Source organism: Pyrus communis, chromosome 14 (assembly GCF_041283825.1).
Source record: "Pyrus communis isolate YQ-2024b chromosome 14, ASM4128382v1, whole genome shotgun sequence".
NCBI classification, from domain to species: Eukaryota; Viridiplantae; Streptophyta; class Magnoliopsida; order Rosales; family Rosaceae; genus Pyrus; species Pyrus communis.
Window position 1 is genome coordinate 24,438,268 of NC_142578.1, and position 14,426 is coordinate 24,452,693.

Genomic DNA, 14,426 nt, shown 5'->3' on the forward strand with positions numbered 1-14,426 from the left:
TTTTTCCCTTTTGTTTTCCTATTTTACCCTCGTTTTTTATACACGGTTGACAAAAAGGAGGGCAAAATAATAATTTTGTACTTTTTGACAAAATAACAATTATATCTCTATTTTTCTTATTTTACTCTTTTTTTAAGATAATGACAATCATATTTTTTGCAATTTTACCCTCACTTTTGATACACAATATTTACATAAAGAGGACAAAACAGTAATTATGTAATATTAAAAAAAATATGCACTTACTATAAAAAATTGTTCACACACATACAAAGTATGTGCTCTCTGCTAGTCTATATAAAAAATTCAAAACAAGATGCAGACGTAGCGTAATCGTAACCGTTTAAATAAGAGGGGATGGAAGGGAAGAGAGATTAGGAGGGGAGAGAATCTTACTTCGTTATGGAGATGGGCAATTCCAAGGATCTATGATAGACAAATGACTAGTTCCGTGATCATCGACCTGCCTCCACCTGTTAGGAAACAAAAAGTCATTATTGGCTGGCTACCGTCAAATTAATCTCTTAGCCTTTAAAAAAATTATGAAGGTCTGAACCTGTTTAGGCGCCTGGCTAGACCCGTCTAGTTCTCGACCATTACTTAAACAGAAAATAGATAATTTTTATGCCTTTTCATAACTACCATTGCCGAAATTGGTAACTAGCGTACTTTTAAAGGGCAATCATGTCATTCAACACTCGCATGCGAATTATGTACAAAGGGCAATGAAGTAATTTGAATAGCCCAGTGCGAGTACTTTAAAAAGGGCAATAAGGTCATTTTACTACCCCAAAGCAAAACCCTAGCTATAAAACTTAGCGACTGAATTACGCCGGCGGGGTTTTCTGGAAGCTCCGAGAGCCTGCCTGAGCGTCGTCGTCGTTCTGAATAATCTGAGACATCTAACCAAATTATTTACTCGCAGCCATGGTAACCCTCTCTCTCTCTATCTCCATTGTGTTTTTAGGCAGTTTACATTCTGTGGTTGCCGAGAAATTGAAAGTAAAATATGATCAGAAAATACTCTTTTTTTCCCTCCAAATTTTCTCGCCAACCAAACACATTACGAATTATTCGATTGGAGTAGACTTACACTATTTGGATTTTAGATTTATTGAAAATATTGAACTACTGTTTTATAATTTGATTTGGTGTTGATTAGATCTTTTTATTTGTATTTTTCGATTGGTATAGTCGAGGAAGAAGACCAGGGAGCCCAAGGAGGATAATGTTACTCTTGGACCTGTTCTCCGTGACGGAGAACATGCTTTCGGTGTTGCTCATATTTTTGCCTCATTTAATGATACCTTCATTGTAATACCCATATTTTTCGTTTCGAATGTAATTACCATTTTCATTGGTAGTTGAATTTATATGCGAAATTGTTGCTTTCTAATTGCAGCATGTGACTGACTTGTCCGGTAGGGAGACTCTTGTGCGCATCACCGGTATGTTTTTCGACATCTCTCAGTTGTTACTTGAAATAGTTTTCCGGTATTATTTGATTTGCAACTGCATGGTTGGATGCGCTCCACAGTAAATTCGGATATTTGTAGTTGATTGTAAAGCTATGTTACGGAAGCTTAGTGATGTTATGCATGATGGCGCATTGGCGCTCTTCTTAAACCGTTCCTTTTCCATAATTGTGATGAATAGAAGTGACCGTTTCTTGATGCTTCGGTTCTGTTTGTGGACTCTTGGCATTAGTGTCCTGTCGTACTCTGTTGGAAGATGATTTTCTTTTGATTATTCCATTGCTGTTGCTATCATTACCCATTTTTTCCCCCAATTTCAGGTGGTATGAAGGTGAAAGCTGATAGGGATGAATCATCGCCTTATGCAGCTATGCTTGCCGCTCAGGATGTTTCTCAACGCTGCAAGGTTTACCGGCCTTTTTATTTAAATGATTTTTATTTCAGACTGAGTTGTATGATTTACATCCGTCTTTGGTTTCTATTTCTGAGTTGTAATAATAGAATTAATTTGTTTTGGTGACTGATATTGTAGGAGCTTGGCATTACTGCTCTACATATAAAGCTCCGGGCTACTGGAGGGAACAAGACCAAGACTCCTGGTCCAGGCGCCCAATCAGCACTCAGAGCCCTTGCTCGTTCTGGCATGAGAATTGGTCGCATTGGTAATCTCCCTTGCCCTTTCATCTCTCTGTGGTCTTGATAAATTTACAATGTATCAACATCCTTTTTCATTTACTCCCACTCTCATATTAAATGTGTATTGTTCCATTCGTGATACCTAGACAGGCTAGACTTCAGGAGTAATGTTATTATGGAACTTCGTTTCCTTCAAGTTAAATATTTGCAGTTCTTGATTTTCTTTTTCCTGTTTTGACAGAGGATGTGACTCCAATACCCACCGACAGCACTCGTAGAAAGGGTGGTAGAAGGGGAAGAAGGTTGTGATTTCTTACTCGCCTTCAATTGTGTGGTTTTCTGCTGCTGCTGTGGTAGTTTGGGAGATATTATGATTTTGATCAAAATTTTATCATCAGCCATTCCATCAACTCGGATGTAGTTTTGAACCTAGTTAGATTATTTGCCGGAAAAAGTAGAATTTAGTTTGGTTGACGATTATCATTCGAGCTTTACACAGAACAAATGATGGTATTCTTGTTATCTATATATGGTTTAAAATCTAGGACTTCGGTTCTGTGTTTTGTTTCTGGTAGACCTGAAAAGTTTCGGTCACCATTTATCATGACATGCAGCAACTTAGTAGACGCAAGTGTTATGATACCAACTTACATGACATGTACACATGGTCATGCGTTGTCTCATGTCTTATGTATATACGGAAATTACTGAAACCCTAACTTTTTGATACATATAGACCTGAACTCGGGATGAAAGGGATGAAGATTTGGGAAGACTACAAAAACGTATATGGTGACTAGCAATATCATCTACCCAGAGCGTTGGATTGTCCGCTAACGTATATGGTGCTGGACGTGACTGAGCGCGCTCTGTGCAATGTTTTCAATTGGTGAGTGACCGGTTTTTTCAATTTTAAAGCCTAGCCTACAACGGTCAAGAGCTAAACCCTTTGTGCATCAAACAACGCATACTAATTAGAATTACCTTCTTGGAAACAATTAGTTCTGTTGGTTTGATATTATTTACCTTAAGATATGCAATAGGTTTTCATATTTTTTTGCATGTATATATTGCTTTCCGCAGCTTCAGAATATGGTAAAAAACATTAGATAGATAAGGATACAACTGTTGTCCTTATTCTTCTCGATCTTCATTGATTGCATCACAAAATCATGAACGAAAATGTATTTGTATCATAATTATATGAATGCGATCAATGAAGATCGAGGAGAATACGGACAACACTTGTCTCCTTATCTACCAAATGTTTTTTTTACTAGATTCAGCTTCGTAAAACAATATGCATATTGAGAAAAAAAAGAAATTACTATTGCATACCTTAAGTTAAATAAAATAATTAGATGCATAAAATTTGAGATTTACAATATTGTCACATCCCGGTCCGGGGTGGAACCACTTCCCAGGCCCGCTCCACCACCGTAGCACGATATTGTCCGCTTTGGGCTTACCATTCCCTCACGGTTTTGTTTTTGGGAACTCACGAGCAACTTCCTAGTGGGTCACCCATCATGGGATTGCTCTAGCCCTCTTCTCGCTTAACTTCGGAGTTCCTACGGAACCCGAAGCCAGTGAACTCCCAAAAGGCCTCGCGCTAGATAGGGATGGGAATATACATTTAAGGATCACTCTCCTGGACGATGTGGGATGTCACAATCCACCCCCCTTAGGGGCCCGACGTCCTCGTCGGCACACACGCGACCAGGGTAAGGCTCTGATACCAAATTGTCACATCCCGGCCCGGGGCGGAACCACTTCCCAGGCCCGCTCCACCACCGTAGCACGATATTGTCCGCTTTGAGCTTACCATTCCCTCACGGTTTTGTTTTTGGGAACTCACGAGCAACTTCCCAGTGGGTCACCCATCATGGGATTACTCTAGCCCTCTTCTCGCTTAACTTCGGAGTTCCTACGGAACCCGAAGCCAGTGAGCTCCCAAAAGGCCTCGCGCTAGGTAGGGATGAGAATATACATTTAAGGATCACTCCCCTGAACGATGTGGGATGTCACAAATATAGTACTACTGATGCATCTAGAATCGTTTGTTAATATGTTTGTAACTTATTATTCAGGAGACTTAAATCAATTTTACAATATATAAAATGCAAAAAAGGGTGGCACAGAAACTTAAGCAAGGCCTTTGCATCACTATTCATTTGCAAGTATATTTATTTAGGGTTTTTATATTTAAACTCTTGTAACTCTTAAACTCTAGAAAAAAAACCCACATATATTATAACTTCTAAATAAAACCTAAATTTTAAATATGATGTCATGTTGGATAAAAGATGTCCATGAATTTGTGTTTATTTACAAAATCATGACACCAAATCTCTTATACGTTTCTTTTAGCTAGACATTTAATTTGTTTAGTATATTTTTAATTTTGTGTGAACTCCTCCAATCCAAAATCTAATTAGATCAAATATATATGGACATATATTCTACGTTTATGTATACTAATACTGTCACATACCGACCCGGGCCCCATCACATTCCGGGTTCAACTCCACCGTAGCACGATATTGTTCGCTTTAGGCCCCGACCACGTCCTCACGGTTTTGCATTGATTTATATCACCTGGCTTACATGTTTTTATGTTGAGATATTCAACATGGCACATCTGTGGATTTTGCTATTCTGAGCATGGTTGTGGCATAGATATGTATTCTATTTTCTAGGAAATTATACAGGTTTTACGGCGAGGAGTTACTATCTTTGATAATTGAAATGGTTTTGAAAAGCTTTGTTTTTGCCCACTCATACTTTCTATTTTGCGCCATTCCAGGTTCTAGTTAGGAGTGCTTTTTGGTGGCTTGTGAGGAATCCACGGTATCTCTGACAGATTATCACCATTGTAGGATTACCTTTGGTGTTGTATAATTAGTATTCGTCTTGCTATACTGCACTTAGGCTACTTATGCTCTGGTTGTGAATTCACACTTAGTTTTGTCTTGCACTTATTCTTATCTAGTGCTCTAGTTAGTTTGGTTTTTATTTATTCGCATTTCTTATATTATTATTGCTTCTGCACTGTGCACATGACTATGTCACCCTCACATGACGACCAGCACGCCTTGATTTCGGTCGGGGTATGTCAAATACCATAAAAAGAAGTAGGTAAATTAATTTTGTTACAAATTTAAAAAGTAGGCACATTAATTTTCATGTAATTATATAGTAGGTAAATTATTTTCATAAAATTAAACAATAGATATTGTTTTCAAACAATTAATTTTCATAGTAGGTAAACTATTTTTGACACACCCCGATCGAGATCAGGGCATGCTGGCCGTCACTTCCACGTGACGGCCAGCATGCCCTGATCTCGATTGGGGTGTGTCAATTTGGTATCAGAGCCTAACCCTAGCCGTGGTGTGCCGACGAAGACGTCGGGCCCCTAAGGGGGGTGGATTGTGACATCCCACATCGCCCAGGGGAGTGATCCTTATATGTATATTCCCATCCCTACCTAGCGCGAGGCCTTTTGGGAGCTCACTGGCTTCGGGTTCCTTAGGAACTCCAAAGTTAAGCGAGAAGGGGGTTAGAGCAATCCCATGATGGGTGACCCACTGAGAAGTTGCTCGTGAGTTCCCAAAAACAAAACTGTGAGGGAATGGTAAGCCCAAAGTGGACAATATCGTGCTACGGTGGTAGAGCGGGCCGGGGAAGTGACAATTTTCATGTAATTATATTGTAGGTATAAAATTAAACAATAGATATTGTTTTCATAAAATTAATTTTCATAGTAGGTAAATTATTTTCATAAAATTAAACGATAGATATTGTTGAAAATAAACAGTAAATTAGGTATATTCAAATTGAAATTTATTGTCAAAATTAAAAAAAATTCCTAATTAATTCCTCCATCTAGAACCATATTTCATGGCTACAAAACTTTGCCAAATTCAATGCATGTGATCAATTAAAACAAACTTACAAGAACTTTCCTTACTGGCTTAGATGGGGTATATTAGGGATCCAAAAAATATAAAAACAGACACACAAACTTAATTTGGTAAGTTGCTTAGTTGGATCCTAGTAATTAGGTTTTATTCGAATAAATATTATATGATGGGCTAGAGGCTAGAAAAAATGAGTTTGGAGGGGGAAAGTTAAATTCTCAGATTTATTTATTCAATTTAGTCTCTATACACGAAACAAGGACCTTACCTATATTCAATATCTTATATCTCCTAGCGTCTCATCAGATATCATGATTTCTTACAAAATCAAACCTATGGTTTACTCTTCTAGACTAGCGGCTCATATAACCAATGTATATAAAATACCTAAAATTAAAAGATATGTTTTTCAAGTTGATTATGAAAATAGGATGAAGTATTAACACCATGCAATGGAAGAGAGAGAAGCAGATTGAATGCCCGATGAGAGATTTTTTAGTGTGACCGTTATACAGGGTGGTACATCATATGTCGTTATATAAATGGTGGGATATGTGTGTTAAAAAGTTAATAACTTAAAAAATAAAATTTCCCACCACTTATATACAAATTTCCCACCAATGTCTATAATTAAAAGATATGTTTTTCAAGTTGATTATGAAAATAGGATGTAGTATTCAGTGGCGGATTCAGGATTTTAAACTCAGGGGGTCCCAATTATAAAGGTCAAAAAATTTATAGACAAAAATAACATTGAAATTTTTAATATAATACATTTCATTCAAAAATCATATGCAAAACAATATTACAAATTATAAAATCATAATTCAAGCGTCCATTACGAGGTTTCATAAGTTACTAGGGAGTACCTAAGTCATTGATTATCTAATATGAATCATTAAATTTAAAGGGGTGCGCTATTCACACACCTCTTTTTGCTTTTCACACATCTTTTGTTAATTTCTGTCATTTGATATTCTTTAATTCAGTCGATCCGACGGCCGCAAATTAAGAGTGTGTGTTTGAAGTAAAAAGGGGTGTGTGGATAGCACACCCCAATTTAAAACACCGGTAAAATAAAACTCTCCCCAAACTCCCATTATCTTTCTAACCAAACACATCATTTTTCTATTTTACTAGTTTCCAAACATCCACCTTCTCTCTCACCAAGAACAAAGCTGATATACCTCCACCAACCGCCTCCCTCCCCATTCTCTTGAAGCCATGGTAGCTCCACCCCCAAATTTCACTAACCCATGACAGATCATATCTATCTTACTAACCTTATGAAGGAAATTTCACCCATAAGAAGAATTACTAAGATGGTTGAAATAATTTGGGGAAATTTGGGCTTATGTACTGCCCCCGCCAAACGACAGAGAAGGGTTGGAGGAGAAGTAGGTGGCACCGACGGATGAGACCATGGCAGAAGCAAGGAGGAGAAAGGCAGGAAGGGTCCCTATTTTCTTTCTTCTCCATGCGCGGTCATCTTCTTCGAGAAGAAGACAGCCACTGCAACCTACACAAACCTCATGCTCGAGTACGAGGGGTCCCTAGAAAATTTATAGCAACGATTTAGAATTGCCGACGGGTCCTGGGACTTCCCTGGTCCCTATGTGGATCTGTCCTTGGTAGTATTAACATCATGCAATGGAAGAGAGAGAGCGAGGGCTTGGAGAGAGAAAGGGACAGAGTGCTTCGGGAAGAAGAGGAGGGAGAAATGGTATAAGAAATGTTCTTTTTATAATAAAAAATAGGAAACCATAACATTGGATAATGATATGTGGCATTATATGAATGATCGAGAATCTTATAAAAAATCTGAGTGTATATTACTAATGGATAATAACACATGACACTACATAAATGAGTGATAATTTTAACAAAAATCTACGACGATAATGATACATGGACACATGGCATTATATAAATGGTTGAGATTTTTATCAAAAATATGAGTGGATATTAATAATGGATAACAACACATGACATTACATGAATGGTCGAGAATTTTAACGAAAATCTACGACGATAATGATACGTGGAGGTGGAGGATAAGAGGAAGAAAACATTAAAAAAAAAAATATATATATATAGGGCCCAAATAGCCACACTTTTTAACAAGCGGGCCAATTATATCGGCTCATTCCGGGTCAAGCCTTTCGCCCCAAGCGAGAAACCCCAAGAAATGAAACCCTAGAAGCTGATTATAAAACCCTAACGAAGCCATTTCCGCCTCTCACAGAGACACAGCCAAAGGAACCTAAAGATGCAGATTTTCGTGAAAACCCTAACCGGGAAGACCATCACCCTCGAGGTCGAGAGCAGCGACACCATCGACAATGTCAAGGCCAAGATCCAGGACAAGGAGGGCATTCCGCCGGACCAGCAGCGCCTCATCTTCGCCGGCAAGCAGCTCGAAGACGGCCGCACCCTGGCTGACTACAACATCCAGAAAGGTCGGTCTTTTTTTTCTTAAGGTTTTAAATTTTGGGGATTTTTCAGTTGATTGTATTTCATTGCGGAGCCTGATTCGAATTGATTGCTCTGTTTTGATTCAGAGTCGACTCTTCATCTCGTGCTGAGGCTCCGCGGAGGGATTATCGAACCTTCTCTCATGGCTTTGGCTCGCAAGTACAATCAGGAGAAGATGATTTGCAGAAAGTAATTATCATTTTTCTCTCCTTAATCTGTGAATGTTTTCTTTTTGTCTAATTTGTTGTTAATTTAGTGATTAATTTTGTGGGACAATTACTTAGCCTCCATTTCAGATAGAGTGCAATTGAGGTTATACTCGTCCCCACATAAATTCCCATTCTCTTAACTTTGTCAGCTGGGCTCAATTATTTTCAGTTGATTTTCTTGAGTGGAACATTGGTTAATTGTTGTTATGTTTGTATAGCATTTGTTATGTAAAAACACTTGCTTAATATTATTCATACACCCTAATTTAAGCGATCAGCTGACGATATTAATTATTGATGTTTCCAAGATGAAGATATTAGTAAATTTGGTTTTGAGATTTTGATTGAATGAATGAGGATTTTCTTAAGGGGCAAATGGCTAGGTGTTTTTCGTTGATTTCTTTTCTGAGCAAGTTGTACTCTGATTGTTTCCAATAAGAAATTCTGTTTAATCAACTTTCCGTTTATTTTTGTGGGTCTGGCATTGTGTTGAGGTTTTGGCTCATCCTTCATTGTTGAGACAATTACTTAGCCTCCTTTCTGTGTTAAAGTGTATTGAGGTTATGCTTGTCTCGACATTTATTTTCATCCATTAATTGTGTCAGCTGCGATCAATTGTTTTCAGTTGATGTTCATGGGTGGAACATCCTATTGTTGCTTTGTTTACTTGATAGATATTGTAGGATGTGATTGTTTTCGTTTTGATTTTAGAGCTTGACGTTGAGATAAATCTCATGTTTTCTAGTGTTTCAACATTGTCAACTAGGCTTTTCCTGTAATTGATATTAATACTCTATACAATGTTAATTGATATTGTGTTTGATGTGTATTGTTGTGGTATCCTCCTATTGTTTTTCCACTTTTATTGTTTCAACACTTGATTTTTATGTGATAATCCAAACGATAGATTGTTATGCTGACATCTAAGTGTTTCTCATCTCCCTTGTTTGTTAGGTGCTATGCTCGTCTTCATCCAAGGGCAGTGAACTGCAGGAAGAAGAAGTGTGGCCACAGCAATCAGGTACTTTCATTTTTCTTTGGACTTTTTATGGTCGCTGCTTGCTTACTGCATTTGAAATTTGATCATAGAATTCTATATGATCATGACCGGTATGCCGGTAATCACTTTATGTTCTGAGCAACTGAAACTGCGATTTTGTTGTTTTGCAGTTGAGGCCGAAGAAGAAGATCAAGTAGACTGTCATCCGAATATTTTATTACTCTTGTCTAGGCCGGAGTTTGAATTTTTGTATTTCAGTTAAAGTCATTTGCTTTGTATCGGTGTTGAATTACTGCAGTTTATATTAACATATGATGCATCGTGGGATAATTTTGATCTCTTGGTTTATGTTTGCTTCTGTTTCATCGTCCTTTTTCTGATGAACTTGTTGTAGGCCTTTGTTTGTCCCTCTGTTGCCTTATCCATTTTTTCCCTAGTTTCTCTTTTTTCGTCTTGTTTTTGCTGATCGACATCTTTTATCTCTTTGGAATTGCATTCAAAAGGTACGAATTTCGGCTGCCGAATAATGTGGTGGTCGAATATAAGCAGAAGCGGTGGTTTATACAGTAGATTCTTATGAACGCAACATGTGAGAAAAATTTATGAGTTCACGATGCCGTTTTTGAAGTGTCACTAATAAATTCTTTGATTTTTCATGTGTCACATATGAGGAGTGTCGATGAGGCTATCACTTGCATTCTAAAGTGATCGCATGAGTTTAAATCACCAGCTGGCTATAGCAAATTCGAAAGCACGTAGCAAACGAATCAAATACATATGAAAATGTATAACCAGATTGACCTCTTAAGCATGAGGTGTAAACTTACTTCAGCTGCGAGTTTCATGTTCATTTGTTTCTGTTTGATATATTCAATTGGATGATCAGAAATAAAAATAAACAAGTTAAAAAGGAATGTGAAATCAGCTCTCCATCGCAAATTGTTGGGGCTCAAAAATGTTGCACACCAATCCAACTAAGTCTTAGGGACCAATTGTCATGCAAAACCTACATTCAAGCCCAAAAACATGCCAATGCGCGGGATCAATGATGAATATATTTACAAACATGCCGTGCCACGATGATTAAGCTATATATTCACGCCATGTTCATGCCTATTTATCATGCCATGCTTCCTCATGATAGTCACTATTCATGCTAAGCTCAAGTCACATATTTGGGACTTGTCAAATGAATCGCGATATGTTTTGGTTATGGAAGGTTATCGGGCCTAAGTGGAATCAGGGTCATGGAAGACTTTGGGCTACTTGGGGGCCTAAAGATCCAAGCCCTTGTCCTTTGCATTTCACGCAGGCAACATTGAGAGAGAACTAGCTTAGTTTACCTCTTTCCCTAGCAAGTCAACCCTTTTAGTTAGAACTAAACTAGATTCATGCATTAAATGCATGCTAAACCCAGCAAGTCCGACATTTAATGCTGACTTTCACTTCCCAGCTTACACAGACAGACAACGCGCGAAAGCCATGAGGCGCGCTACTAGATGTAACGCCTGCGGAAGGTCGCTTGGAGAAAGCCGTGGCTCGGGAAGAAGCAAACTACATGTCTCAACAGTGCAGCTATCTTACACCAAAAAGGGAATAATAGGAGAGCTAGGGAGAAAGAGGGGAAGACCAAGCCACAAATGGAGATTCCCTTGAAGCCTATAGAAGAATCCTTCACTTACATAATGAGGGAGAAACTATTGGAGAAAAGGATAACACATAGAGACAGAGGAGGTAACACAGAGAAAGATAAAAGAAACGCAGGGAGAGGGAACCACCCAGGAAATAACTCCAGAGAGTTTCATTTAGTTCAGAAGCATACTTCAGGCCTCAAGCATCACCATCCATGCAACCCTAGTAATTCTCATGGCCTTCCATTAAACATCCCAGCCATCAAAAGCCTTACTATCACTCTAGGAAAGCCCAAATTATGCAGCCAAGAATGCCATGCAACATGCAAATCTCTTATCTCTCATGTAAACTGATAATCTTCTAGCTTCCACATCACGCTTCACTTAAGCAAGTCATTATCTTAATCAATCATGCTATCTTCAAGCCGTTGATATTACCAAATTGTTTCCTAAGACAAGTTAACTCTTTCGAGATATTCCGGGACTTGGTTCGATTCCGCACCAAGGGAGACAAGAGGACATTCTCAAAGCCCAAGTCCACTTCAACCTAAAAGTTCCCCAACAGTGTTAAACTTTGATAATTCAATTTGATCCTCATTAGTGTTGCAAATTGAACTAGAGCCCATTGAATATTGGAAATACATAACCAACCTTTTATTAATTATATTACAAACCTTAAAAAGCATGTTGCAAACCAGTTGCATATATATATAGATATGTAAAATATTACTAGGGGATATAATTACAAACATGGTGGAAGAGAGATTAACAACCCATCTCAATTTTTTATTGTGAGTTTATCAACCATAGACTTGCTATCTAGTCCTTTGCTGTAGAAATTTTCCCGTAATTCTTGTTCAGTGAAGTCTCGATAGATTGGTGGTTTCTCAGGTGACAAAAGCTCCGGCAGAGGTCCATAGTAGCCACCTTCTCTCCATTTGGTTTGGCTGAAAAATATCACAATAGAGATCCGAGCTTCTTTCCAAGAGTTGGCCAACACCCTGTGTTCCACACTTTTATATTCCCCGTTGGAGATTATCTAAACCCTCATCCAAAAACACAGTAATTAAAATAAATAATCGATATAAACAAAATAGAACAAATAATGCTTATGGTGCGGATTCGATCCTTGACCACTCATTTTTCTTTTAATAACTAACAATTTAACCACTAACGTTATCATAAAAAGAAAAAAATCTAACTTAGTATAATCAAATTAACTTCTTTTTATAAAACTTAAAAAAGAAGAAGATGAAAACGAAAATTAAACTCAACATTTTCCACATGAGATTAATTTTTTGTCTAAGCGAAAATAGGAAAAAATATAGTGTATCCACCGCACAAATTTGTGTTTAGGTGATGTATTAGATATTTTGTAGTGAATTGCCTTGGTAGCTAGCGATTTCCTCTTCAACCTCCTGTGTTTCGGGTTTAAACATCCCTCCACCTCTTTAGGGTAGATTAATTGATATGGATTGTATTAAAAAAAATGTATTAGATGCAAAGAATGCACTTTTTATATGGTAGAAAGTAAATCAAGAGTATTTCACCGGATTCATATAGTTGGACGACAAATTGTTCAACCAAGAGAAAATATGAACATGATATCATGTTGGATTTACCTGTAGCATGTCTCCAACATTAATAATCAAACCTCCAGGCACAGGTTCCACATCCAGCCACTCGTTCTCATGCTTAACTTGCAACCCAGGAACATGGTTCCGCAACAGAACCGTCAGAATCGAACCATCAGTATGCCCCTTAATCCCCACCGTCCGATCTGGTTCGGGACAATAAGGATAGCAATGCCCCACCAGCAACCTTTGATCTGAAAACGTTAAACTCCTTAAACCTCCTTCGCTCCAACCCTAACCCTTCCGAAAGCAACTCCAGCACGTCATCCGCCACCTTAGTTGCATGCAAATCCCATCCAACCACCCCTTCCCGACACACCTCAGGTATCTCCTCCGCCTTCGACCTCTCCGGGGCCATCCACACTTGTAGTGAGTCACACCAGCTTGCGGCCGATGTGCGGTACAAGTCGGTATTGGTAGCATACATGACCCCCTTTCCTTCATTTCTCTTGTAGTACTTGGCTCTGTCTTCATGGGGCTGCTCATGGAACGCTTTGACAGTGTTGACCGTTTCATCCAAAACGGAGACAGGCACACCGTGGTTAATGACATGGAAGAAGCCAAAGGTTTTAGCGGCGGATTTCACTTGGTCAACGATTTTGTGGCGGTGAGCGGGGGAGTTGATGTGAGAAAGGTCGATGGTGGGGATGGGGGTTGTGGTGTTTTTGGATGAGGGTTTGGGGTCGGATAAGGTTTGAGGGTCGTGGACGAAAATATGAGGGATGGTCATGATGCCAGAATCAGAGAGGCCCTTGACTCCCATCTTCGACTCGTCGAATTCTTTCACTTCCTTCATACGGTCGTATGATCCCAAAGTTGCATCAATTTTGGCTGCCATTTTAGAATTGATAGACTTAGAGCATTCATTTCAATCCTATCTAAGTATATATGTATGCGTCTCCCTTTTATAATTTAATCTAGAGCATTTTTGCTCACCGTCTAGTTATATGTCACGTGTTCTTTTACTTTGATTGTTTTTTTTTTCAAAATTGAAAAGGTAACATTTAATTTGAAAGTTTACTAGAGTTAGGTGAAAAGATACATGACAAATGATTAAGTGTATGATGAGCGTACACTATAGTTATGGCATAAATGCTCTCCTAAGGTCCTCATTTTGAGGACCTGTGAGGTCTTATTTCATTTCAACCCTTAAGATTAATTTGACTGTGAAATAATCCAAAATATGATATTATCTCTGTTACAACATAACAAAATAATAATGTTGTAACAGGGATAATAACAAAATATGAAATTATCCCTGTTACAGCATACCAGATATATGACATTCACGCCTGAAACTCTTTTTTTTTTTCTTCTCTTTTTTTTTTTATCAAAATTATTATTTTGTTATGTTGTAACAGGAATAATATCATATTTTGGATTATTTCACAGTTAGATTAGTTTTAAGGGTTGAAATGAAATAGGACCTCACAGGTCCTCAAA

The 14,426-nt window shown here is 38.1% G+C and overlaps 2 protein-coding genes, 1 non-coding gene and 1 pseudogene across 6 annotated transcripts; 3 read left to right on the forward strand and 1 right to left on the reverse strand.

Annotated features, from left to right (window-relative positions):
* The first annotated feature begins 769 nt into the window (after positions 1 to 769).
* Positions 770 to 2,667, forward strand: LOC137713733 (small ribosomal subunit protein uS11z). 3 transcript variants are annotated; one of them, XM_088684167.1, is made up of 6 exons: positions 770 to 930; positions 1,195 to 1,314; positions 1,403 to 1,448; positions 1,796 to 1,881; positions 2,008 to 2,137; positions 2,353 to 2,667. In XM_088684167.1, the coding sequence occupies exons 1-6, from the start codon at positions 928 to 930 to the stop codon at positions 2,418 to 2,420; spliced, it is 453 nt and encodes a 150-aa protein (XP_088540293.1). In that variant the 5' UTR covers positions 770 to 927; the 3' UTR covers positions 2,421 to 2,667. The 3 variants fall into 3 exon arrangements, with proteins under 3 accessions (XP_088540293.1, XP_088540294.1, XP_088540295.1); XM_088684168.1 differs by having other exon boundaries at positions 779 to 930; positions 1,195 to 1,275; XM_088684169.1 differs by lacking the exon at positions 1,195 to 1,314 and having other exon boundaries at positions 798 to 930.
* Positions 2,668 to 8,156: 5,489 nt separating this feature from the next.
* On the forward strand, positions 8,157 to 10,048 carry LOC137712973 (ubiquitin-ribosomal protein eL40 fusion protein). The gene is made up of 4 exons (XM_068452189.2): positions 8,157 to 8,493; positions 8,596 to 8,698; positions 9,673 to 9,739; positions 9,889 to 10,048. The coding sequence occupies exons 1-4, from the start codon at positions 8,304 to 8,306 to the stop codon at positions 9,913 to 9,915; spliced, it is 387 nt and encodes a 128-aa protein (XP_068308290.1). The 5' UTR covers positions 8,157 to 8,303; the 3' UTR covers positions 9,916 to 10,048.
* Positions 8,811 to 8,911, forward strand: LOC137714047 (small nucleolar RNA snoR99). The gene has a single exon (XR_011065388.1). It is a non-coding gene; the product is annotated as a small nucleolar RNA snoR99 (small nucleolar RNA).
* Positions 10,049 to 11,914: 1,866 nt separating the features above from the next.
* On the reverse strand, positions 11,915 to 13,871 carry LOC137713896 (1-aminocyclopropane-1-carboxylate oxidase homolog 4-like; annotated as a pseudogene). The gene is made up of 2 exons (XR_015955825.1): positions 12,972 to 13,871; positions 11,915 to 12,388 (listed from the first exon to the last, which is right to left on the reverse strand). The product of XR_015955825.1 is annotated as a 1-aminocyclopropane-1-carboxylate oxidase homolog 4-like (transcript).
* Between the last annotated feature and the right edge of the window lie 555 nt (positions 13,872 to 14,426).